Source organism: Hydra vulgaris, chromosome 07 (genome assembly GCF_038396675.1).
Source record: "Hydra vulgaris chromosome 07, alternate assembly HydraT2T_AEP".
Taxonomy (NCBI): domain Eukaryota; kingdom Metazoa; phylum Cnidaria; class Hydrozoa; order Anthoathecata; family Hydridae; genus Hydra; species Hydra vulgaris.
In genome coordinates, this window is record NC_088926.1 from 13,777,335 (window position 1) to 13,804,935 (window position 27,601).

Genomic DNA, 27,601 nt, shown 5'->3' on the forward strand with positions numbered 1-27,601 from the left:
AAATTTCTTAAATAAATATGGTGATTCCTGAATAGAATTTTATCTCATTCTTCATATATTTATGTATAAAAAAAAACAATATACTTTTCAAACCAAAGAGTTCTTTAGAAATTTATAAAATCAACTTATATATTAAAGTTTATTCTACCTGTTCCTGCACCAACATCCAAAACCACCTAGGGAAAAAAAAATGTTGAAATTATTTACAAATTAAATTCTCTTTTTAAAAAGATTGATATTGCATTAAAATTATTAATTATTAAAATGTCAACCAATTAAAATAAATGATCAAAGTTTTCAAGTAGAGTAGAAAAAAACATCAAAATTGTTCCATCCTAATATAAATGAAAAATTAACTCTTTTTTAACAGCAAGGCACTCAAACTAATTTTGATATTAAAATCAAAACATAATAGGATATTGAGTCTATGCCTTTTAGCAAATTTTAAAAAAATAATAAAAAACACAAAGAAAAATAAAAGAGTAGAATACTTAAAAAAATAAAATTGAAATAGTTGATAGCTTTATACTCTTTTACAAGAAAACTTTTTTTAATTTTTTAGGTTGTCGAGAATTTTGAGCTGTATTTAAATATAAATAACTTAAATGAAAATTCGTTTTACCTTTTTTTAACAAAATTTTATTTAATTAAAAAAATACTTCATTCTATATTTACATTTGGATAATAACGAAATATTTGAAGTCTAAGAGTAATTAAATTATAATGAGTAATTAAAATAACATTTAATTAAATAAAACAATGATGACAACTGAATCACTGTATACAAAAACGTTTTAAGTCATTTTTTTTAATATTTGACTTTTCGATGAAAATTTGTTCTTTGAAGACAGTTCCACCATTGTATAGTAAAACATTCTAAGTCAGACCTCTCCGTACACGTTGAATAGAGAGCTGAAATATTGTCTGTAAACTAAAAGGTTCTAGGTCAGTGACTTGGAAGGTTTTTGTTGGCAGCACTGAGAAAACCAGCTGTGTTCTGCTGATAGCTTTCAGATGTTTTTAATCCAACTTTTGTTTTGTTTTGGTTACGAGTTTGAGGTTATTTGGGTTTATTTTATTATTCATGCAGTTTTCTCGCAATGAACACAATGTTTCGATTTCAGATCTTTTTTATTCATTAAAAAAACTGCCTCTACAAAAAATTCTCATTCAACTTATACTTTAAAAACACCTCAAATATGCTCATAAAAAAATTGTTTAGACTATATTTATATTTCCACAAGGAAACTACGTCAGTCAAATCCGCCGTACAGGGTTTCTCCCACGCAATTTAATAATTAAATAGCGTTATGAATTGTAATTATTACAATTCATCTCGTTGTTTTAATGAAAAAGACTTATAATGGATGAAGAAACTAGTACTAGCAGTAGAAGAAAGGTTAAAAATGAGGTTACGTGGAAAAGGAATGTTGTTAAAGAAGCTAGAGTGAAAGGTAAAGAGTACATTGACTACAAAGGAAGAAATGTACCTGCTACTACTGTTGGAACTGATTGCAGGTGAGATTTGTATTGCAATTTCGATACCCAATTAGCCTTCTAACAATTTGTTTATTACATACCATGCAACATGTTTTCATAAAAACATCTTAGACAAAACTAATCCAACACGATCCATATCGTTCCATTTAGGCTAGTGAATTGACCTTAAACAGTAGTCAAATGTTATTACTCAAACATCATTTTTTAGAGTTTGGCTATGGCATTTAGGCCTACCTCGAACATTTATATCAGCATAATCTAATGAGATATTTTGCTTGCAGATGCTTGAAGAAGTGTACGGAACGTCTAAAAAACCAGAGCAACGAGATCTTCGCACGCATGAGATCGTTAGAGACAAAGAACAAGCAAGATATGTTTCTACAATTGTTGATTACAAGCATGAAGGTGAAATCTCACCGACCCAGAAAGGAAGGTGCCGAAGGAAGAGTAGCTCATGACTTTTCATTTACTTACGAGGTTTTGGTGGGGGACGCCAAAGAAAAGGTATGTGTGGATGCCTTTACAAGCCTTTATGGTATTATTATTATTATTGTATTTATCATATTTATCAGATAACTGTGGAGGACAAAATAAAAACCATGCACTAAACAGAGTCTTTTTGGCTCTCACAGATACTGGCCGATTTGATCGAAGCGAGCAGTACTACCCGATAAGAGGTCACTCGTACCTACCTTGTGACCGGGACTTCGCTGTAATAAAGAGAAAACTGAAAAAGTATGACAGGGTGTACACTGTTCACCAGATAACTGAACTTATCATTACTTCTATTATTACTGGTAAGTTTACTGTTGAAGAAGTTGCTACAGAAGATATTATAGATTTTCAAAAGTGGTGGCCAACATTCTACAAAAAATCTTGCATTTCGGAAGAAACACGGGGAAAGAAAGTTCCTGCTAAGGATAAGATAAGTTTTGGAATAAGTTCTCTAATGCACTTCACTTACGGGACTTCTCCAGGTGTAATTGTCTGTACGCCACTCATTGATGGGCTGATGGTCCAAACTTACAAGATGTCTCAAGTTGTTGATCGCATCGCCGAGTTTCCGCAAAATGTGTGCTACCCATTGGGTAATGTTCCGATAAAAAGAGTGAAACTGCAGGATATTAGGAAGCAAATGCAATATGTTCCGGATGAGTTCAGTGGTTTTTATGACGAACTCATGAGCTGGCCAACAACCGACGAGGCGAATGGCAGGGAAGCGGAACCCGATATTCAGTGAGGTGTCTGACAAAGGCTTTGTAATCAGTCCTTTTATACATTGTGTGATTTAACATGTGTAATAGTTTGAATTTTGATTTTTAATAGTTTTTGGTACAAAAAATGAATAAATATATAAAAGACAAGTTTATTGTTATTATCTTTAACAAATGTAAACAAAAAGGTTCTAAGTCAGACAACTTTAACTATGTATAACGCATATATATCACAAATTTTGATATATATTTTAACAAATCTAATATTTAAAGATGTCAAAAAGCATCCAGATTTTTTTTGAATTTATTAAAGTAATAATTTTGGGTTTAATAAGTTTTTTCTCTTTCCCCGAAAAAATAGTTTTTATGACTTAGAACGTTTTTGTATACATCGATTCAATTGAAAAAAGCAATCAATAAAAGCAGTTTAAAAAACAATCATTTAATTAAAAAAATGTTTATACTTAATGTTGTGTTGTTGAAAATATACTAAAGTTGAATTTAGTTGTCGCTTGTGTAGCACTTTTTAATTCAGTCACACTGATATGCACATTTGAATAAGCCACAGCTTGGATTTTTCCCACTTACACCATTTACTGTTTTGACTTGGTGAAACTTTGCTGAAAACTTTACAGTATTTTTACCTTTTAATATTTTTTTTGCTTTTAATGTTTGAAAAAATGTAAAACAACACATTAAAGTACAAACATTTTAAAATTAATTTGTTTTTATTGTTGCTAATTTAATTGTTATTATTGTTTTATTTAATTAAATTTAATTTTGTTACTCTTTATATTTTAATTAGCCATTAACTTGGTTTCAATGTATGGTATTGTTATTCAGAAAATCTCTACAACATTTAGAGAATCGTTTTATGAAAAAGATGATTATATCCAAATCAACTAAATATCATGAAGATATTCAAAAATATTTGCAAAAATTTTATTAAATATTTAATTAAAAGCATAAGAATAAACATTCCCAAAACTATTTCATAGCCTCTTTTTCATTTAACCCTGTTTTTTTTCAATTCATAAAACAAGATTTTTTATAATTACCATAAAAATATTGCAACTAAATCAAAACTTATTTTAAAAAATCTGTCAAAGATTATAGGACCAACCATAAAACTAATTATAACCATTAAATTAAGTCAATTAACTTTTGATTTTGGACCATTAGATATTAAATTGTAAATGATAAATTTTTCCATTGTACTCTCAAAGAAAAAATTTCTTTGAAAATCAATTTTTTAAAACTTTAAAAATTATTAAAATGCAGCATATTATAATTTTCATCAGAAAAATTTTTTTTTTAAATTCTTAATCAAAATATACCTTTCCTTTAAATTCATTTGCATTTTGCAATATAGCACTTTGATATGTAGACGTTCGTATATAATCCTATAGACAATATTAAAAATTAAAAACAACAAAAAAAAAGTTCAATAAAACAAGATTATTAAGCAAATAATTGTTTAATAATTGATTATTAAGCAAATAAATGTTTAATAGTCTGAATATGATGATGATGATGATGATGATGATGATGATGATGATGATGATGATGATGATGATAAGACTGGTTAGTCTCATCATCAGACTATTTTTAAACTTAAAATCTAAACACACAGACACATATCAGGCTTGGTCAGGAAGGCGTGTCATCGCATGCTATTATAGGATCACGCAAATAATACTTTGTTTTGACGATTTGACCAGAGTTGTTAATATGTTTTCAAAATTTAAAATTGTGCTGGAAAATCTTACCTTAAAAAAAAATAAAAAATAAAATCCTAATGTAAAATAAAATAAAAAGAACTTAACTAAAACTCAAAAAACTAAAACGCTAGGTTTATTTAAATTAAGTTTTTAATTATGCTTGGAATAATAAACTTAATAAATAATAAATCTTTTATTTTTACTACTGTTTATATAATATTATAGGAAACCTGTTCAGGAACATTTTACTTTTAATGATTGTTTAATAAATATTCACATTTAATTTAAACTATAGTGTTTTTTTTTTACTAATTTAAAAATAGTAAGTTTCCATGTAAATTTATGCTAGTCATGAATTTACTAGCATTCAAATTGCACATCAAAAAAGAAAAATAATAATAATAAATGAATTCTTTTTAAAACCTTTTCTTTTTAAAATATCGTTTCTTATTGTTTACAGAAACAAATTACTCCCGTAAGTTTACTGAAATTAATTTTTTGTACTTGAAAACATACTCCTGTAAGTTTATTTTGATAACTAATCTGTTTTATTATTATCTTTTTTATTAACAAATTATAGATCAAAGTAAATTAATTTAAATAGCTTTCAAAAATATTTGTCTTTTTTTTTTTTTTAAACAAAATTTGTTTATTTTTTTAAGTGTATTAACTTTAATGATTCTTATATAAAGTTCATTAAAGAGATTATTGAGACTAAAAAGGTTGAGACTAAAAAACTATTGAGACTAAAAAAGTTGCTCTTTATAAAAACAAAATTATTTTTTTTAAATACCATTTGTGTGTGTGTCTATATATATATATATATATATATATATATATATATATATATATATATATATATATATATATATATATATATATATATATATATATATATATATATATATATATATATATACACACACACATACAATAATCTCTTTAATGAACTTTATATATAAATCATAAAAGTTAATTCACTTAAAGAGATAAACAAACTTTGTTGAAAAAAACATACCATCTGTGTGTGTGTGTGTGTGTGTGTGTGTGTGTGTGTGTGTGTGTGTGTGTGTGTGTGTGTGTGTGTGTGTGTGTGTGTGTATATATATATATTTATAAGGGTGGGCTTTTTTATTTTTTTTGAATTTGATATCGCACACCCTCTTTTTTGGTAAGGTTCAATAAAAAAAAATTATTTTTTGCAAACTGATGATGGGAAGTGGTCCTCCACACATGCTTTGTAACCCCTTAAAAACCCCATTTTTGTCTAAAATAATATATTTCTGAAATCTATTAAAATCAGCTTGTGCCAATGTTACATGCATCAGTTTTTTTTATTAGGGTGATAAGAATAAAACAAATGTATATAGCAGTGACCTATTCTCATACCCCACCCTCAGGGCGCCAGGACCAGGACCTGTTTCTTAAACCCTTTTGAGTCCCGTTTTTTTCGAAAATGATAAATTTCTGAAATGTATTAAAACAAACTATTGCTGGTGTTACATGCACCAGTTTTACTTCAAGTCAGTGTCTAATTTAACTGCCTGTTTTGCACAGTCCACAGTGGGCTATGTATACTATTTGGCACGTGTTTTATTATGAGATCCTCACTCGTGGAAAGCAAAACTTATTTAAGTTTAATATGATTAACTAGTGTTATTACACTTGCTATTACACATTGCTAGATGAACTTGTTTTTCTGTAAAAAAAAATTATATTCTAGCTTAACTAATTTGTTTTTCTAATTAGCAGATTTTACAAGCGTCTAATCACCTTACAATCACCAAAAACCTTTGACAATGTATACTATAAGTAGTACAAGCTTAGCAAACAATAACTCCCAACAATTTGAATTGGGATCTTTCCCAATTCAAATTGTTGGGAGTTATTGTTATCCCAGCAATCTTTCAAATAAATGTTATTTATTTCAATCGATTTTTAAACAACATTTTTCTCTTTATAATTTTTTTCACTGGCCCACTGTGCAGTCATTAACCATTTTCATGGCACAAACTATCTTACAAGCAGACATGTATCCAGATTAGCCCAAATTTTAGGAGAGGATGTCAAGAATTCTTTTGGTAGATTGAGAGAGTCAAACAAAGTCATTGAGCGTCGTGTAACAAAGTTAGCTATAGAAAGTTTAGAGAATGTATAAATCTTGTTTGGAGCAAGTCTTCTATTGTCACCTGGTAATGGTTCTTTTTGTAAGGCATTTACAATTTTTTATTTTCTCTTCAACAGAAATTTCATCACTGAATAATGGGAGAGCAGCTAGATCTTCGCTTAAATACCATAACTGAAGTTTAATTTTATTTTTTGCAACATTTGCAACTTTGCTGTCATTTTTAGATCATTTTTAGGTGGTTCTGTTGTAAGAGGTGCTGAAAACCAGAAATATGCATATATTGTGGTTATGAAGAGAAATATTCTTCTTAAAATTCCAATTTCTTTCTCTGTGATATTTAACTGATGACAAAAACCAAAAAATTTTAAACAGTATATACCTTTAGCCATCCATCTTGCACAATGGTAAGCCCCAGGAATGCAAACAGTTGTTGTATTATTAGTTTCTCCCAAAAGGAAAAGAGCTAGTCTTCCAAATTCTTTATAACCATCACGTAGACTGCCAGTACCAGTAGGTATCTCAGGGATCCCTAATAATTTCTCAATATCCGAGCCAGATACAACAATTGGCAGGCATTAACATCTGGGTCTACCAACATTCAACAAAATTTTATCATCAAAATGAGCAACTAGTGGAATTAAGGGTTGAAAATTTTTACTTACTGCTATTGCAAGAGATTCGCGGGATATAGTTTGAGCTTCCATTAGAGTGGAATGTGAAAATGTCAATTTATTTACATCAATACCAATTGCAGCTATGACAATCATTGCTTGTAATGGTGTTATTTTTGTTCAGTCATGCATTTTGTTCATGCTGCATGAAAGAGTTGACTGTCAAATACAATGTTTGGATACTGTAACTGAGAGTTGACTAGTTCCCATACTAGAATGTTTTGAATTATTTGGACGAGTAAAAGCTTTTTGTGTTTGAATTGACATATCGCAGTCAAAATTTTCATGTCATTAACATCTTTCGGGGACCTCTCTGGTCTAGAAGAAATTGTTTATCTTAATTTATCTTATTGAGACAATCCCATTCACCATGAGCAATATCAAAAAGTGTATTCATTTTGGCAGTGAATTTTTCTTGATAGCTATGCTGAGTAGCTGATTTTCTACTTCTGTGCTTAAACATTTGAACATGCTGCTTGTGAATACTCTTTAGTTTAGCAACTACATGAGGCTTTGCTACAGATGGAATATTAGCCTTAAGCCAGAAAGTCATAACTTTATCTGCAACTGTGTTGCAGGATATTAAAAGAGTTGACTTTTTGATTATCATTTCATAAATAACTCTATATAGGGCAACACCACTTGTTGGCAACTGACTCGGCCCAGCTATTGTTAAGACAATATGTCCAACTAGCATTTTTTTTTGTTTTTGTAATTCACCTCCCCAAGGTCAGGATGGCCACTAAAAATGAGGAGGCTACTTGTGGTTATAACCCTCTTTCAACTCTGTAACTCTGAAACACAAACTTTGACAAACAAGGCTGCTGCGCGGAGGAACAAGTTGAGCATGGTACTGCCAGGGACGTGGTGGGAATCGAACTTGGAACCTCTCGCTCATGAAGCAGAGTACTCTACCACTACACCGCTACTGCATTAAGGTTTAAGTCAGCATTGAGGTTAAGGAGCATTACCACATTAAGGTTAAGGAGCGCTCTAACACTACACCACTACCGCATTAAGATTAAAATCACCAAAATATTGCCAACCTCAATTTTCCTAATTCCGAGGGCTGGCTAATACAAAAACATTAGAAGTATAAAGTTTTAATGTTATTTATTTCTAAGTTATTAAAAATTACTTTTTTATTGAGCGCGTTTTTGAATGTTTGGGACATTTTTTTTTCATTTTCTTTTTTATTAAGATTTCTTTTATTTAAATAAAGATTTATTTCATTAAGTTTTTTGTTAGTTAAGTTAGGTAAGTTTTTCCAGCACATTTTTAAATTTTGAAAACATGTTAAAAGCCATGGTCAAATCATTTTTGAACGCACATTAATACTAAGATACTTTGTCTTATTCATGAAAATTTTTTAAAATATTAGAATAAATCACCTCTTATTCTCCTGGTTTATCAGGTAGTTAACTGAAGTTTTTTTTAACCTTGCTTCATATGGCAAATGCCTTAACTCTGGAATCAATTTAGTTGATCTTTGTTGATCATTTTCTAATTTCTGTATATCATTTTATTACAAGGATTCGATACCAATGCTGCATATTCAAAAATAGGTCTTACAAAAAGTTTTTTGTCTTTGTAAGTAAATGATTTGATTGATGATGAAATGAATGATAAATAATTGACAGTGGCACTAAAAAACTTTCAAAGCAAATTTTAAACACAAGGATATACTTCATATCCACTAGATTTATTTATGTTCAATTTAGACAACTATGATTTTACAAGTGCTTGGTTGACAGCTATTTTTCCAAATCTACTATTTGTTTGTGCTTCAAAATAACAATCATTTGCATTATCTTTTTTTATATAGACAGAATGAAGATACTTGTTTAAAATATCAGCAATACAAAGTTTGTCATACATTGTAGAATCAGCATTATTATTAAGTGCTCTTCTATGATATTTTACTTTCTGCTCTTTTAAAAAATATCATTTTTCACCATATTTATCAAATTTTAATCTTAATTTTTAACAGCATTTTTTTGTTGCTATAAAATTTTTTTTTTTAAATTTTGGTATATTCCTCTAATCATATTGACCAGATATTTAGTTCATTTTTTATTTACTGCCCAATAATTATTTTTTTACCTGATTTTATTTCTTAAGCCAAATGACATCTAAACTTTACTTGCTTTATCTTTCATTTTTAAAATAGGTATATAATTCTTGCACAATTGATATAAAAACATATGATAACATTTGTCAATGGAAAAGTTTTGAAACTCATCCGCTCAATTTATGCTATTTATATAAACATTAATATTATCCTCAACAAAATGCAATTTTTTTAGCTGATCATAAAAAAACATCTTTTCAATTTTTATTTTAATAAAAAAAAATTATTTTTAATTTAGATAAAAACCATTTTAGAGTCTTCATTACTAGTCAAACAAAGTGGAAGATAAAACAAAAATAAAAAAGATAAAATAAAAAAAGATGAAACAAAAACATGATTACAATTACATACATATATAAAAATATGTGTGTGTGTGTGTGCGTGTGCACAGAAAAGAGAAAACATAGAAATGAAGAAAAATGTCTTTTTTAATAAAAACAGATATATAAGATCCTGTGATAATTAAATAAAATGATTTTATAGAAAACAGTTATTAAAAGTAATATATATGTATATATATATATATATATATATATATATATATATATATATATATATATATATATATATATATATATATATATATATATATATATATATGTATATATATATATATATATATGTATATGTATATGTATATGTATATGTATATGTATATGTATATGTATATATATATATATATATATATATATGTATATATGTATATATATATATGTATATATATAAATATATATACATATATTATACATATACATATAAATATATATATATGTATGTATATATATGTATATATATATATATGTGTATATATATATATATATATATATATATATATATATATATATATATATATATATATATATATATTTATATATATATGTATATGTTTAAGATCAGCACTTTATTGCTGACCTAAATGAGGTCAGCAATAAAGTGCTGACCTTATACTGTTAGAGGTCAGAATCAGGTCGGCGAAAAAAATTGACAGAAAGGGGTTACCATAAAGCATTCCAATGAAGTCAGCAATTTTTGCCAACCTTAAACACTTTTAGGTCTGCAATTAGGTCAGCATTGCCAAATGTCGAAACTTATTCTGAGGGCTGTATATAATATATAACCCTCGGAATTAAGAAAAATTAGGTCAGCAGAAAATTGCAAACCTAAATCTGTTTTAGGTCAACAGTAGATTTGCACAAAATTTAGAAACAGGGTTCAACAAATCAATAAACTGCAAAAATTTAGCATAAAATTAAAAAACAAATGTCGATTTCGCCGACTTTTCTTTCAAACATCGTCGTTCAAAAAATTTGAAAAACGAGCGCAGTTTTTTACCATTTTATTAGGAATTAAAACGAAAATTAGTTTTGCAGGTTTTATTTTAATTATTTTATTTAGAATTAAAAAGGCTTCTTTTTTATCTGTTTTATTTAAAATGTTTCTTTTCCCGTTTTTATTTTAATTGTTTTATTAAGGATTTGAATAAAACGTTAGTTTTTCCATTGTTTTCTTTTCTTTTTTTTTTGTATTTATTTAAAATTTATTATCTAAACGTTATTTTGTTTAGAATTTAATTAACTTTTAAATAAAATGCTTAACATAAAAACAAATTTATTTAAAAAACACATTAAAACAAATGCTTTATTTAATTAAATAAACTTTTTTTATTTATTAAAATAAAACGTTTGTTTTAGTGTCGAGTTTTTTAAATTCTTTAGAATTTATAAAAGTTTGTTTTGAAAAAAGATAAAAAATGCAACAATATTTCTTTATATTAAAAGTAATGTTTGATTATTACATTTAATGTTGTAAATTATTGAGAAAAAATCATCATTTTAAAACTCTAAATACCCTAAATTTTATACCTTTATTATTCAATTTACATATAGTTATGGCAGTCTAAAGAGATCAATTACTATGGACTTAAGTGCATTTATGTCTTTACTCATAACATCATACAAAGGTGAAGATAATATCAACATAAAAAAATAGAAATACATCAACTGAGTGTGTATCAAAGATTAGAGAAAGTATTACATTAAAGCAACTTTTCCATTACTCTTTTCGTTTATTATTAAAAAAAACTGTTTGGATTTTGCGTTTCAAAAATTGAAGTAAATAACAGCAGTAAATATAAAAAGTTTTTACATAAATAAATTTATGTTTACATATTTATATATTTGTTTATATATTATATATTGAGCAACTTAACAATAATGCTCATTTGTGCATATTTGCGTTGAACTCACAACAGCCATTAAACCTGAGTTAATGGCAAGAAAGAGTCAATCAGCACCTTTTTATAAAAAAATGTGGCTATATCTAACTAATGTAAATTAAAAACTATGTAAATGTTAAAGTTTATTTTAAGTTTTACGACTTTACTTATTAAGTTTTTTCAACTAAGTTGAACTCGCATAAAGAGTATATGATATATGACATGAAGAGTATATGATATGTATGTATAATACTTATAGAACTATGGAACTGTTTTGTTTTTCAAATGAAAAAAAAAATTTAAAAAAGCAAGCTGAGGATTTAAACCTCCACATGCTGACCTTATCTATTTATAAATAAAAACGGGTCTTAACAAGCATGTTTTTATTCAGAACATGATATTAAAATTCTAAAATATATTTAAATTAAACATTTTATTAAAAATATTAGGATAAAAATTTTTTTCAAATACCCAATGTTAAGGTAATAAGCAAATTTAGGAGTTTCAAGCTGTTTTACTATTTAGAAAATTTCTGAATTTGCAACATGTAGAATTGAAAAAAGCATCAAAATAGTATTGTACTCCATAAAATATTTTATCAACTGAGATGCTTAAATCTAAAATTGCACAAGGCATAATTGATGTGCTCGCAGTTGGGTTATCAAACTTGTATTTCTCATTGAACTATTTTAAATCTCAAGGGTAACTATAAATCTGTCTATTATCATTTTCACAAATAATATAATTATAGAACATACATTCCTTTTTAAATGGTATTATCATTTGTAAAATTTTTCATCTGTTTTTAGAATTACTAAAGTTTATATTTTAAAGGTGTTAAGTAATGAAACATATTCTATTTTGGTATATTTTATACTATTATTGATTATTATATATATTGGTCATATGTGTATATATATATATATATATATATATATATATATATATATATATATATATATATATATATATATATATATATATAATATATATATATATATATATATGCGGTAGTGGTGTTGTGGTAGAGCGCTCGCTTTATAAGCGAGAGGTTCGGAGTTTGATCCCCACCACGTCCCTGGTAGTACCGCCCTCAACTTGTTTCTCCGCCCAGCGGCCTTGTTCATCAAGGTTCGTGTTTTGGAATTATAGAGTTGAGAGAGGGTTATAACCACAAGTAGCCTCCTCATCTGTAGTGGCCTTATCGGCCTTGGGGAGGTGAAGTAACAAAAAATATATATTTACTATAGCTAATTCATAGCTAAGGATGAAATTTTCTAATACCATTTTTGCGTTCTTTATTTAAAAACATGTTCTAAATTTTTCAGAAAAAGAAAAAAAAAAGAATAATGAAAGATAGCTGTCCCATGCCAAACTGTTAGTCAATGTAGCAGCACTCCTTCGAGGCAGTAGGCTATAAGATAGTTGATGTATGTACTGAAGCCCCCACAGCTTTCTGTTTTAATATGACATCATCATATTAAAACAGAAAACTAATGCTGCATTTATATATATATATATATATATATATATATATATATATATATATATATATATATATATATATATATTATATGAAAATTATGTATATATTATATGAAAATTGTGTATATATTATATGAAAATTATGTTTACAAATGTCTACTTTTTATTATTACTATTTTATTTTTTAGTTCTATCTCGATGATATGACAAACTATCATTAGTTTACTTGGTCTACTGATAAAATATGGTTTTAATTTTGTAAATTTAAATGATTTGAAATTTACTATGTTGATTATTAGCTTATAGTTTTTAAAATGATTAATTCGCCATAATTAGGGTAAGTATAATTTTATTTTCTGGTTACATTATAAAGTTTAATTGCACTGTTAATTATTATGTTTTTGCTAATTTGTGTAACAGTTTATTGCCTTTGCTATAAGTGTTTTTTATTCAACTATTTTTAAAATTGCTTTAGAAAATAATGTAGTACTTTTTAAGTGTTATTGGATTTCATTAGAATTTATGAAATCTTACCAAATAAAGTAAATACCAAAATAATGTACTTACTATAAATACATATTTTAGTTTTTGTCCATTATTATAAGAACCTCCTTAAGATATTCACAATCTTTTTGATACCACAAACAAAAATAACCCATTGAAGGGTTCCTACCGTCTTTTTATACAATTTATTTACACATAATCTTATATAATGTCCTTTTACAATTTAAACCTTGCTACGTGGTTCTTCAATATCATCATTAATCTGTATATATCTGCTTATTCAATTATAACAATCAATTTTGCTTACCATGTTTTATGATAATTTAACCTTATCATATAACTTGGCTATGTAACTTATCATTAGTTAAACCTTATTTTTCTTTATTATTATTCATTTTTTAGAGATCTAAAATAAATAAATAAAGAAATTATTTCAATAATAGTCTAACAATTTGTCTTTTTTTATAGACAATATATTACAACCATAGTGGAAATGGTCGCTAAGGTACTTATAGTATTAGTGATAATGTTCTTTTAAGTTTAAGTCATATTCCTTTTTTTAATAGTTTATGCTTTGTTATTTTAGATGTCAATTAGTTTTCAATTGACTAAATTATTTACCTCAGTATTATTATTTAGATTTAAAAATGAAGGAAAAATTGTTAACTCGTTTTAAAAGTTTATACTTTAAAATGTTTGTTTATAATTTAAACAAATTTTAAAAATATATTTAAAAATATATATTTAAATACATAAAATATACCTTGAAAAAAATTTATTACTAAAGTTTTGAACAGGGTTTAAATAGTATGATATAATGATATAATGCAAAACAATAATATTTAATAACATAAACTAAAATATACCTGCATCATATTTTGCTGTTGAGAGAGATAGCCATAAAACTAAAGAGATAAAAAATCTGAAATAACAATTTACATTGGAGTGTGTGAGAGAGAGCATTTTTAATAATGCAAGCCAAATCATCATAAAAATTCAACATTGTGATTTGACACAAAAAATTTATATCAAATTCTTTGTTATAAATTTTTTGTGTCAAATCACAATGTTGTCAAGTGTCACAACACAATGTCAAAAAACAAGTGTCAAAATACAATGTTGATACATACTTTTATAAATTTGTGTACTATTTCTACCTTCGCTTTTTTTGGGTTGTTGTTATTAGATTTTGCAATTCAAATTTTTTTTGTTGCAATACATATTCTTGTTACATTATCATTTATCATTCGCAACCAAACTCGAAAACCATTTACTTTAGTGGTACATATACAGCGGTAAGAGCCTCAGGGAAGAAGGAGAAAAGGTTATATTAGAGTAAAAGTTAGCTAAAAACAATTTAAAGGTGCTGGACAGATGCCCAGTATGAAAGCACAAAATTCAAGCAAAGATTTATTAAACAATTATTATTAATAATTGTTTATGTATATTTCACCAATAACATACTGGACCAAAATGGTGGGTAGAACTAAGCGCACTGAGCCGAATGTTAAAAAGCAAAAGGTATCCAAAATTATAAAGCGATAAAAGTTAAGGGAATAAAAACGTACAGGAATAGAAAGGTAGTATGAAACAATTATGTGAAAAATGTGTAGACAGCATAAATGAAGCTTAAAAACTATGCATACATGTGTGTGCCTTATTTAGAAGATACACTGAAAAACTTGAATGATATAAGAAATCTGAATGTGAAAAGATGTGTATCATTCAAAAATATACAACAGAAAGGTTTTTTATGAACAAAAAAGAAAAGAAAAAGGATTACAACACAAACATATGACCAGCGGGATAGAAAAGAAAAACAATGTAAAATTGGATAGTAATGGGAAAATTCAAACCACTGCCATTCTGTGAATGAGGTAAAAACCTTATCCAAATAAGCTAAAAGTGCGTAGTGATGAGCAAATAAATTTAATTATGTAATTGAAAAAGTGATGCAGAAAGTAAAGTCTACGAGGTTACAAATAAAACATAGAAAAATCTGTCTTTTTAATGTCAACTTGAAACTACTTTTCTTTTTTTTTTGCTTTGTCTTATACAATTTCATTGCTAAAAAAAACCACTCTATTAAAAAAAAAAAAAAAAACTACACAAATTATTTAAATTTATAATTTTTTTTTGATTTAAATTTTATCTTTCTATTTTGATTTACTTGTTTTTGAAAATTAGTATAGAAATTGTATAGAAATGCTTAATATAATAAAACTTGCAAACACCCATGACCAAGTTGTCTAAATAATAAACTTATGCATGGATGAATGAGACAAAAAATTGCACGCATTTCCTAGGAAGGATTAAACTTTATTATTATAAGAGACGGTAGCTTCTTTGAGCAGTTACCATGGTAGTATTTGCTGAAAAAAGAAAGAGATACAAACTTACGACATGAAACTAAGACTCAAGCTTGGCAATTAGAGCAGATCCAACTACATTTAGAATTTTTTGCATCATGTTTAGAAAAGAAAAGGCATCAAAAGAAGAACTTCAACATTTTCAATACAGTTTATACAGTTTTAACAGCACAAATTTAATTTTTATACCTCTACATAGAAAAAAACTTGTACTTACTTGAAAGTATTGAACAGCAGAAGATTCTTCTGTTCTTTCATCAAATATCGACAACTTATTTTGCTTACCATGTGTTATTTGATTAAAAACACTGCTGAAACGCTCCATTTCTAAAGTTATAAAAATATAAATTACCACAATAACCACTACGCTCCATCAGAGGTGCAACGAAACTTTGTTTGCTTTTTATATTGATATTGTTTTTTTAATCTTTAGTACTAGTGGTAAGTTTATTATTACATAAAATACAAAAAAAAGTTGGGTTATTAACTAAATGAAGTAAACTAAAAGAGAATAAAGTAAACTACAAAAGAATAAAGTAAACTACAAGAGAATATAGCAAACATGCTGAAATTCAAAACTCTTCGGATCCAGGTCTTTGTGTGGTTTTTATATAACTACACAAAGATTTAAAGTTGTTTTAAAAACATTACTTATTACAGAGACTTTTTAATAATTAAAACAGAGAATTAATTAAAACTGAATAAAATCAAAAAACACATTTTGGTTATTATATCAAAAATTAATATAAACTGCAAATGCAATTTGATATCTTTAGTAATAGAGGTTATTAAGGTATTTGAGGTTTTTAAAGGTGAATAAGTTGTTTAAGCTGTTTAAAAATATTTTTTAAAAAATATAACAAATTTGCTACATTTTATTATTTGCTGGCTTTCACTTTAGACTTACGATTCTGCCTAGTATTTTTGTTATTTAAGTATCTGGTTTGTTTAGTTAATATTGTATTCACTATAGAGGTTTTTTAAAACAATTAAATTTACATATCCCGCTTGGTCGGGAAGCGGGAGCGATCGCTCTCGATTACTGACCATGGAAATAATATTTAGTTGCAAAAAACTGGCCAGGTTTTGTAGTCGTTTTGAGAACATTTAAGTTTATGAATGTCCGTAAAACAAAAATTTTTTGTTTTACCGACATACATGGAAACATACATAAACTTGAATTTTTTCAAAACATCTTGGTGCGGAAGAATAAAAAGAATATTCGCAAACACTAAAAACCTGCCAAATCTACAAACAAACTAGTTCTATTGGTTCAAAAAATACGCTGACTAAGCGAAATAAAGTTCTAGAGTTTTCTGTTGAATTGTTTTAAAATTTGTATTATTCCAAATTTGTCGAGAATTCTAGCAGAAATTATTTTAAGAACATGCTATCAAACGAACTAATACTTTAATACTTTGGCTCATTCAAGGAGCCGCATCTGCAAGGCCGTAAACTTTTTAAACTAATGCTATTTGTTTGCAAAAATAAATGTTTTAAATATATATATTTTTTAAATGGTCAAAATTTTGAAAGTTTATTATGTATTATTGACTTTTATTAGTATATTCTTATTTTTTATTTCAAAAGTATGTATTTTTTATGTAAATGTAATTTTGTGTATCTGTTTTTTATTCTAATGTAATCTTTTAAAGCAATCTTTACGATTTATTTTGTAAACAAAAAGACTTTTAACAATAATTGCGTTTTCAATGAAATTAATAATCATCAAAGTTGTTAAAACTAATAATGAAATACACATAAAAGAAGTTTCTGGTTACTAATCAAAACATGCATACAAAGTAACTCGCGCTATACTTGTGTGTGTGTGTGTGTATATATATATATATATATATATATATATATATATATATATATATATATATATATATATATATATATATATATATATATACATATATATATTTAAGATGTTATTAAGTATAAAAAAAAGCTTTTAAGTTCTTAGATGTTGGTTTACTAGCCTTAAATATTTTCGCTTCAGTTGCCATTCTTACAAACTGGTTATACTTTAACTTAAAGTTACTTTTTTCTAGTTTAAATACTAATTAAAATTAAAAAGCCTAGTCACTAAACTTCATCAGCGATATTATGAAGCAGTTCCACTTTCTCTTCATAAAATATTTTTAACCTTTTAAGTTGATTTCTATCTAGTTAATTTAATTTCTAGAGTAACTCAATAATTTAATTAATTAATTTGTTAATCTTACTAAGAAGAATTGTTTCAAATATGTTAAAATTTTCACACGAAAAATAAAATTGTTATTAAAAATATTAACTTTTTTATTTATAAAATAATTTAGCTTAAATAAAACTAAAGCTAGCGTTAGTTTTATTAGAATCTTGTTAGAATTTTCAGGGCCAGGGGCTTTTTTTATATTGGAGGCCTTTTTATGTGCCACAGCACGACTAAAAAAAAAAGTCTTCTTGACTATTTCGAGGCCCCTAACATTGTGGGGCCCAGGATTATAGCCCCCTTTAACCCCAACCTTAATCCAGCACTGGAAATAAGACACAAGTATATAAATAAAACTTATATTAAACTCTTTAATAAATAAAAGAACATTCATTTCCATATTAAGCAATCGTAAGATGTTACTTTATGTAAAAAATGTCGCCTAATTTTATAAAAAAATTATCAAAGAGCGATGTTTCGAAAATATTTGTTCCAAATGTAATTTATTTTGCTTTAAGTTTTTTTGCGTTAAAAGTTATTTTCTTTTTCTAGTTTATTTTTTTTTGTAATTGTCTCTCATCAGTCCAATTAAACTTTTTTGCGCTTTTTCTTTTGTTATTTGAAATGTCCTTGAAACGAATAAAAAATCTGGCCGGTTTTTCCCAACTAAATATTATTCCCGTGGTCAGTTAATGAGAGCCATCGCTCCCGCTTCCGGACTTAGCCTGCATATGCGCTTGGATTTTCTTTTTTTATTTGGACTTTTTTAATTTGCAATTATAATAAAACTTTTTTGCAGCATTTCAGTTTAAAAAGGTTCGAATCATAGTAAAAAAAACCAACTTATATCAACCAACTTATATCAGGCTCAGATTTATAGTGTCAGATTTAAATTTAGAAAACATAATCAGTACACACAACTAAGAAATTAATCAAGTTGATCAAGAAAAATGTTGTTGTTTTTTTTTGCACGTGAAAAAAGCGTTATCATTAATAAGCAAGGTCATTCAAAAGTTAAAAAACTTCATTTTATTATTTTAGTTATTCTCTAGTTTACATTTTTCATTACGTTTATTATATTGTTTTTTAAATTTATTGTTCTTATTAGAAAACCTTCACATTTTTACTGCTGTTTATCTTTTGCTGTTTAAGTTAGGAAAGATACATAAATCTTGGCTTAATAATAAATAATTGTCTTTAGGTATGAATTGCTTTTATATATATATATATATATATATATATATATATATATATATATATATATATATATATATATATATATATATATATATATATATATATATATATATATATATATATATATATATATACACACACATATATATGTATATATACATATATATATATGTATATATATACATACATACATATATATATATATATATATATATATATATATATATATATATATATATATATATATATATATTCATATATATATATATATATATATATATATATATATATATATATATATATATATATATATATATATATATATAAGCGGCAAATGGTGCTTGCTATTTTCATTACGAGAGTAAAAAACTGCACTCATCTGATGAACTTGTTAGGGAAAAAATTTAAAGTTGATTTAATAGAAAATATTAAATCAACTTTAAATTTTTTAAAAGTAAAATTTTTTTGCTGAAGTCAAAATGTGTAGAGTTTGCATATTGTTAAATAAAGAAATTATATTCGTAATAAAGTGTCATAAATTATGCATGACATACTTAATTTTAATTTATGCGGCATAAGTTCAAATGAAAAATCTCAGTGCATGAGACCCAATGATTTACTTTTTCTATTAGAAAGCTAAATTCAGCATGATTTTTTTTTAATTCCAGTTAAACTTCATCATACTAACTGCTTAATTGTACCCTGGTTATTTTTAACCATTTGCTAACTCATTCAATTTTTTATTTGACAAAAAACTTTGCTTGAACTTTAACTTTTACTTTAAATTGCATTTAAAGTCCATCCAATAAAATATCAAAACTTGCAACACTGTTTAAAAACTAAATATCTAGCATAATACTTATAAATATCTTATAAATATCTTATAAATAAATATCTAATGTAATAATTTATCAAACTAAAACTTCACTTATAGCTTCGATTTCGTACAGGTTTAATCACATTCTATTATTTAATGACTATTATATTGAAATTTCAAAAACATCACATAAAATTCAAAACGTTGGAATATTAAATATTTTTTGTCAAATATAATTTAATACACTAAATGTTTTCACTGATATCTTCAAATTGGTTGAGTTTATATTAAAGCTTATTTATTAAAAACAATTAAGTTAAACGAAACTAAAAATTAAAAAAAAAATGTTTCAATAAACAACACATATAAAAAATATATTTGTTATAAATATTGTATATTGAAAAACAACACACAATAAAATGTAACGTCACTAGTTTCGTTACAAACGCAATTCTCAAAATATGCCTCAGTATACAGGGTGTAAACAAATAAAGTTAGCTAAGACATAAACTAAAATTTAATAATAATTCTGAAAATTATTGAAAATTCATTACTTTTAAATACTAATAGAAAATCCCTAAAATTGCTGGGATTTTCCTAGCAATTTTAGAGATTTTTTTGGCAACTTGCTTGTAAAATTCTCAAAATTTCATTTCTCAAGTAGCTTGTAAAATTCTCAAAATTAGCAAATAATTCTTTGCCATGCCTTCCAACACAGCAAATATTATATAAAAAATTTAATAAAAAATAAAATACAATGTGTTTGGTTCAACACCCGCAAATGCTATTTCTTTAAAAGTTTCACTCATTTCAGCTGAAAACTCAAATAACTTATCAAGTCTTACTGCAAACTCTACTTCAAATAGTACATATGCTTCATCAACAAAGTTTATTCAAAATATCAAGAAGATGTTTTTCTTTCTTCTTTTTATTTTTTTATTTTTTTTTTTAAATATCTTTGCTTCCAACAAGGCTGCAAACAAACACTATTAGAGATGAAAGCTCCTAGAAGAGAAAAGATGAACTTTATAAAGCAAGATTACGATTGACAGACAGCCTAAAATATTGTAAATTATATGAATTAGGAAAACAAGATGAAGGAAGCAAATTCCAAAAAACTGATGTTCGAGGAAAAAAACTAGATGAATAAGAGTTTTTGGAGCACTTAGGAACAGTCACAGAAAAAGGATGAGACTTAATTGAATGATGAGTGACGCAAGAATGAATTTTAGTAGATAGCACAAGAGACACTAGCTCTTTAAAGCAGTGCCCATTGTAGTATTTTTAGAAAAGAAAAACAGAAGCAACATTACGACGATATGATAATGGTTGGAGTTGGCTGCAAGAGCAGGTCCAACTGTATTTACAATGCATTTTTATAGAGATAGAGAATAGAATCCAGAGAAAGAAAGTTTCAAGCTCGATAAAAAGATGCAAGCTTAGCAGATGCTAATTTTGCAACTGATTTGATATATGGTTTCCAAGAAATATCAGAAGTAAGAGCTAATCCTAGAAGATGAAGGGTAAATGACTCATTGAGTATATTACTGTTCATAAGTATAGGAAGATCTAAATTATTGCGATAACGATTGGCTGAAAAAAATTGAGTTTTATCTGAGTGAGATCCTTTTCAAGCTCAAATGCCCCTTCTTCCATGCAATCAGAGAGTGTTGGCTTCTTATCATGACAAGAATAAATAGTAGTATCATCAGCGAACAATGCCACCTTAGATGTGAGAATATCTGGAAGATCATTAATGTATATTAAAAAGAGTATAGGGACAAGGATGGAACCTTGAGGAACCCTGGAAGTGACAGAATGAGAAGAAGAGTGCTGTCTATGGAAGACAACTTTTATACTACTATTGGAAAGAAAGGATTCAATAATCTTAAAGATGTTACCAGATACACCATAAGAAGAAAACTAAAGGAGAAGCATGCTAAACTTTATCAAAAGCTTTGGAAATGTCAAGAGCGATGGCCTTAACCTCTCCACCTTGATCTAATGCACGATAAAACCTATCGGTTATTACTGTTAGCAAATCAGCTGCAGAACGAGAAGATTGAAATCCATATTGGTCAGAAAGTAAGTTATTATATTTAAGATGAGAGATTAAGTGTTTGTTAATTAAAGATTCAAAAACCTTGCTTATGATAGAAAGAAGACTAATGGGACAGTAGTTAGACAAATCAGATCACTCTCCAGAATTTGTAAAAATAGGGATAACAGATGCTGCTTTCCGGCAGGCTAGAAAACAAGACTCTGATAAGCACTTGTTGAATAGTTTTGAAAGTATAGATGACAGCTCCGGAGAACACTTTAACTAAACAGGTATGTGTCCGTGCCACAAGCTGTAGAAGAGTCTAAGCAGGATATCACTTTAGATACAGAAGCTGGAGTGATATAAATATCATCATCTGACTCCCCAATGATAGGGGGAGTCAGATGATGAAGAAGAATGAGATAATAGTTTTAGAGAGATCAAACTGTGATCAGAAAGCACCTAAGGGTGAATGTGGAAAAACTGAGTACTGACTAGGATCAGAAACAAGACATAAGTCGAGTAGAGAAGGTAAATGATTCGGGTTGTCTGGAAAGCGAGTTGGAAAGTATTTGAGTTAGGGATTGAGAAAGGCAAAAGTTGTGGGCTTTGATGCCTGCAGAGTCACTGACATTTGAGCCAAGCCATTCAGTGCAACAAGCATTAAAATCACCGATAACAACAATATTGGCTGATAAATAAAGAGAAAGGGCTTGGTATATATGATCAGAAATAACATCAAAAAGAGTGCAGTCTTGAGATGAAGGAGAGCGATATAGAACAAAGAGAAAGGCGATAGAGTGAAGTGGTGTTAAACAAAAGCACATGAAAGAATAGTCTGTGGATTCAAACCGAGTTTCATGACAAATGGGTGAATTCTTACGAATGTAAATGCCCAGGCCAAGCATGTGACTATTGGAGTCTTTACGAATTAAAGGAAGATAACCATCAACATTAAGATCACAAAAATCACTTCGAAAAGTTATTTCGAAGACCACAAATATTAGTGAATGATAGGTTCAGAGAACTTGGTGATGATGATGGTTTTTTGTATTTATAATTTTTGGTACTTTATTTATTTTTAAATTTGTTTAAGAACTTGACTTAAAGCTTAGATATTACTCAGTACACTGTTTAATAACCCAAGCAATTGCCTCATAACTATTAATAAACACTAAGCCGTAACAAAGAGCTCCAATGCACACCAAAAGTACAAACACCATCCATGCACAACATGGCACTGTTAATACTTTGATATTTTTCAGCTGTTGATGGAATCAGCCTCTCTGAGAGCTACTACAGAGTTCAGGAAACCTGACTACCAGCTGGCCTCAAAACCATAAAACTGAGTTTTAGAGCTGTACCCTAATTTGGAGATAATAGAAAGAGTTGCCTAGTCATAAAAACAGAGACACAAGCAAAACCTATGCATTGAGTCAAGAAGATCCAGCATTCAACATCCTAAACTGGAAGCAATGTATTAAAAATACATCTGCGCCAGCCTAATAGATGAAGAAAGGGTGCGAGGCTGGTCAACAGATAAAAACTGTTTACCCCTTAAGTCTCTGCCTAGGAGGTCTTCTACAAGACAGTAGCTGGGTGCATTTAACATCTACCCAAGATGAGTATTTTTATCAAGACACCATCTCTAGCCTTACCTCAACCAAGAGCCCCAAGGCAGGGGTGTTTTAAGTCGGAGTTGGCATCTCCTAGCCTTTGCCTAAAAAGGCATATCCTACAAGCAGCAGGACATGAAGCAGATTGTACTGGGTTACATGTTACCAGTAGCAGGATAACCTGACCTGACATGCATTGTTTATATCAGAAATTTTGTCTTTTATTTATTGTTTTTGTTTTTTTTGTTTGGTAGTTAGCATCAACTAATTTAGGTGATCGCACCAACTAGAATCTTTTTTACTTATCGGCATTGACTAAATTTATTTTTTTACTCATCTAACATTATTTCTTGACTAACTTTTTTAAAAAACCACCTCTGGAATACATAGTTAAATACAAAAAATGTTTTATGATTATAATAAGCTGAGAAAATTAAATTTCTTTACTTTACTGCTTGCTTGTATTTAAAACGTCAATCAAATATGTATATTAAAACATAAATTAAATATATTTAATAAAAAAATTTTTTATTACAACAAACCGGTATTAAAAATTTTAAAAAAACAAAAAAACTAGATTCACTGCTTGCTTGAATTTAAAAGTCATTTTAAATTCAAAGTCATTTTAACATTTTATGACTATGAATGGAAATAAAACTATTGGTGTTCTTTGCTGCAACAATAGCGTGCAATTGTTTGCAATCAATACTTTTTTGCAATTAAACATTTGTTGTTGTTTGTGCTGAGATTTTGTAATTGTAACTTCATTTCGCTTCATGATTTATGTATTCGCAATAAATGTGACATATGAAATTTACGAGCTCATGTTTACTTTTTTAAAACCTTTTCTATTTTTTTTTAATTCTAAAACATTTTTTTTTGATGACACAATTTAATACATGATGGTGTAAGGGTTTGTCCATAAAGGACGTAAAGCAGAATTTAATACGTCTGTGTTTGAGATATGTGTTATTGATTTAGTTTTTTTCTTAATTTTTTTGTGCATCAAAAAAGAAATCGATTTACACAAATGCCCACCAGTGAAAAAGAAATATATATTCAAAAGAATACTTTTAAAATAAATGCAACAATTATATATTAGGATTAAAAATAAATCAACTGTATAATTCTTAATAATAATTAATATACACTGATTAAAATAATATAAAATTATATAATTCCTAATATATCTTTGGAAATTGGAGAACGAATTTGCTGTGTTGTGAAGCCAATTTAGTTTTGTGTTGATTTCATATTCATCTTAAATAAATGTTAGAGACTGTATTTTTTTTGGCGCGGTATCAATGTATGCTGCACTGAAGTGTAGTGGAAGAGAAAAGATAAGAGAAGAGAAGGACACCACGCATACCTGGAACACATTTTTGAGAACTATTTTGACAAATTCCCAATTTTGTCAAAACGCTGTACCAAATTTCTTTCTGGTTAACACCCTGGTATATAAGTTATTTATATACTATATTTGTATAAGTATATATATACTTACACTAATATGTATTATATTAGTATAAGTATATTATAAGTCTATTATATATTTATTATGTGTATAATCAAGTGTATAAAAAATTATTCATTTGATAATAATTAAATTGCGCATTCAGTTTAAATTAGAAAACAGTTTTCTGTTTTGTACAAACAATAGATGGAAAGTTATGAAGTCATTATTGCTAATTGATAGAATGGAATGTTTACTATTTTCAAAACGCTTCATACTAATGAGTTTTAATACGCAAAATTTATTTATTTTAAATTAAAAGCGTTTCTGTTATTTAGAATGTCTACAATACAAAATGTTAATTCAACTCCAAAAGAAAACAAAGTTATGTTGTCAACTTTTAGTAAATGTTGATATCTCATTGTTTTTACATATCAAAGCTGCAGTAAGATATTTTTTCTGGTAGATAGCCAAATGCATTATCTAAACACCCAAAGTTTTTTCGTCTGATTTCCCGGACACATAAAAAAATTCAAACAAAAAACATCTACACGTTCCCTTGTGCGCACTAGTACACTTTTGAGTGACCCTCTCCCCATACATGCGTATGCAATTTATGGATGCCCCCATGGCAACCAATTTCCAACTCTGAATATTGCTCTCAAAGACTTGATGCAGATCGCGCATAATCGCAATCGTACATTTCATGTTTCAGTTTTACAAGCGAGAAATATCATACTGGGCAATTTTATTTGTCGCATGCACTGAGATATATATATGCATATACAGATGGGATGTTAAATCATAATTTTAGTTTTTAGTTGTTTTATAATTACATGATATAATAAAAAAAACTTTTTTTATAATTTTTTTACCTGCTTTTGATTCAAACGATAATGTTATTGGCTGCTCGTCAAGTTTTAACACAAAAGATTTTTCCCCAAATTGAAATCCTTTACTGGACTTATTTAAAACTGTTTGATGAAGAACATTATGGCTATCACCTACACAATATTAAAATAACTAATATTTTGTTTCTATGATTTATAACTTTTTTGAAAACTATATTTATATTACAATTTAATTTTTATGCATATTTGTAACATAAATATATATTATGTTACAATTAGTTATACAAATAGAAGAAAACCATCTATAAAAAAACAACAAAGCTTACAAATAATAACCAATGAATATGATATATTTTAGATTTTTTCAAGATGACTGGTACACATTTTTTTAAATAAAAACTTGCTTTTAAAAAAAATAGTACAAGAAACCCAAAATTTAAAAAAAATTTAAGCACAAAGTTACTTTTTAACAAACAACTTATTTTATTAGGCATTCAAGAAATAGTTCCTGATTTTTTTTACAAACATATCACCTCAAATTAAGAGTTAAAAAGCATTATCTACAACGGATAATGAAAGTTTAAATGAACATTTAACTTGCACGCACAATCAAATGGAACTCCGATCAATTGCAAAAAAAAAATATTATAAATGTATTGCAAAAATACACAATGAAGGGGTAGAATTAAATGGTACAACACAAAATTAGAAGAATGTCATTTTCAGTTGACTAACTGTACAAAACTTTGTCTTTCTTATTAATGTTTTCAAATTGTATTCTATTAATTTTTTCTATCTTTTGATAATCTGAAAGTTAAGTAACTTATAAGAAACTTGTAATACTAGATTAGAAAAAGAAGGCTTAAAAAGAAGAACCTTTAGTTCATTTACTTAGTTTTTAATTTAAAAAAAATGTGTATCTTTGTATATGTACAGTATTATATGTACACAATTTTGTTGTTTAGATAACTTTTGATTATTATATGCACACAGTGTGACCTGAACAACTTATACAACATGCAAATCAAATTAGACAATTGCAAATTAACTTAGACAACATGTAAATCAAATAAAAATAAAACTTACCAATTTTAGAAAGTTTCAAAACAAATAGTTGTTGTTCGCCTTTTATTTCAAGAAACAAATCAGTTTCTAAACTGCTATTTGTTCCATCAGCATGGAGCAGCCTTACACTTAAATTACTGAAGCTAGTAGATGTCATGTTATTTAGAAAGTATTAGTAGTGTGATCTAAAGTTAAAAACCAAAGGACATTACTTAACTGGAATATGTAATTCCTGTATAAATGTCAAACCAAGATAAGAATTCTTAAAATTTACAATACTTAACAAACAAACAAAAAATTCATTTTCATATATAATGAATTTATATATTTATAGATTATAATGAACATTTTAGCTAACATTAGAATTTAAAACTGATCATATGACATGTTGTAAAAAAAGTATGATTCCTTAAACTAACCAGACTA

At 27.1% G+C, this 27,601-nt stretch overlaps 1 protein-coding gene across 2 annotated transcripts in view; it reads right to left on the reverse strand.

Annotated features, from left to right (window-relative positions):
• LOC100214978 (histone-arginine methyltransferase CARMER) overlaps positions 1-27,395 on the reverse strand; it is a 77,513-nt gene extending 50,118 nt beyond the window's left edge. For both annotated transcript variants that reach the window (XM_065801123.1, XM_065801122.1), the window contains exons 1-6: positions 27,197-27,395; positions 26,135-26,263; positions 16,156-16,265; positions 14,436-14,474; positions 4,052-4,117; positions 149-176 (exon numbers count right to left, since the gene is read on the reverse strand). In XM_065801123.1, coding sequence (XP_065657195.1) covers positions 149-176; positions 4,052-4,117; positions 14,436-14,474; positions 16,156-16,265; positions 26,135-26,263; positions 27,197-27,332 — 508 coding nt within the window. In that variant the 5' untranslated portion in view covers positions 27,333-27,395. The remainder of the gene's footprint in view (positions 1-148; positions 177-4,051; positions 4,118-14,435; positions 14,475-16,155; positions 16,266-26,134; positions 26,264-27,196) is intronic.
• Positions 27,396-27,601: the final 206 nt, after the last annotated feature.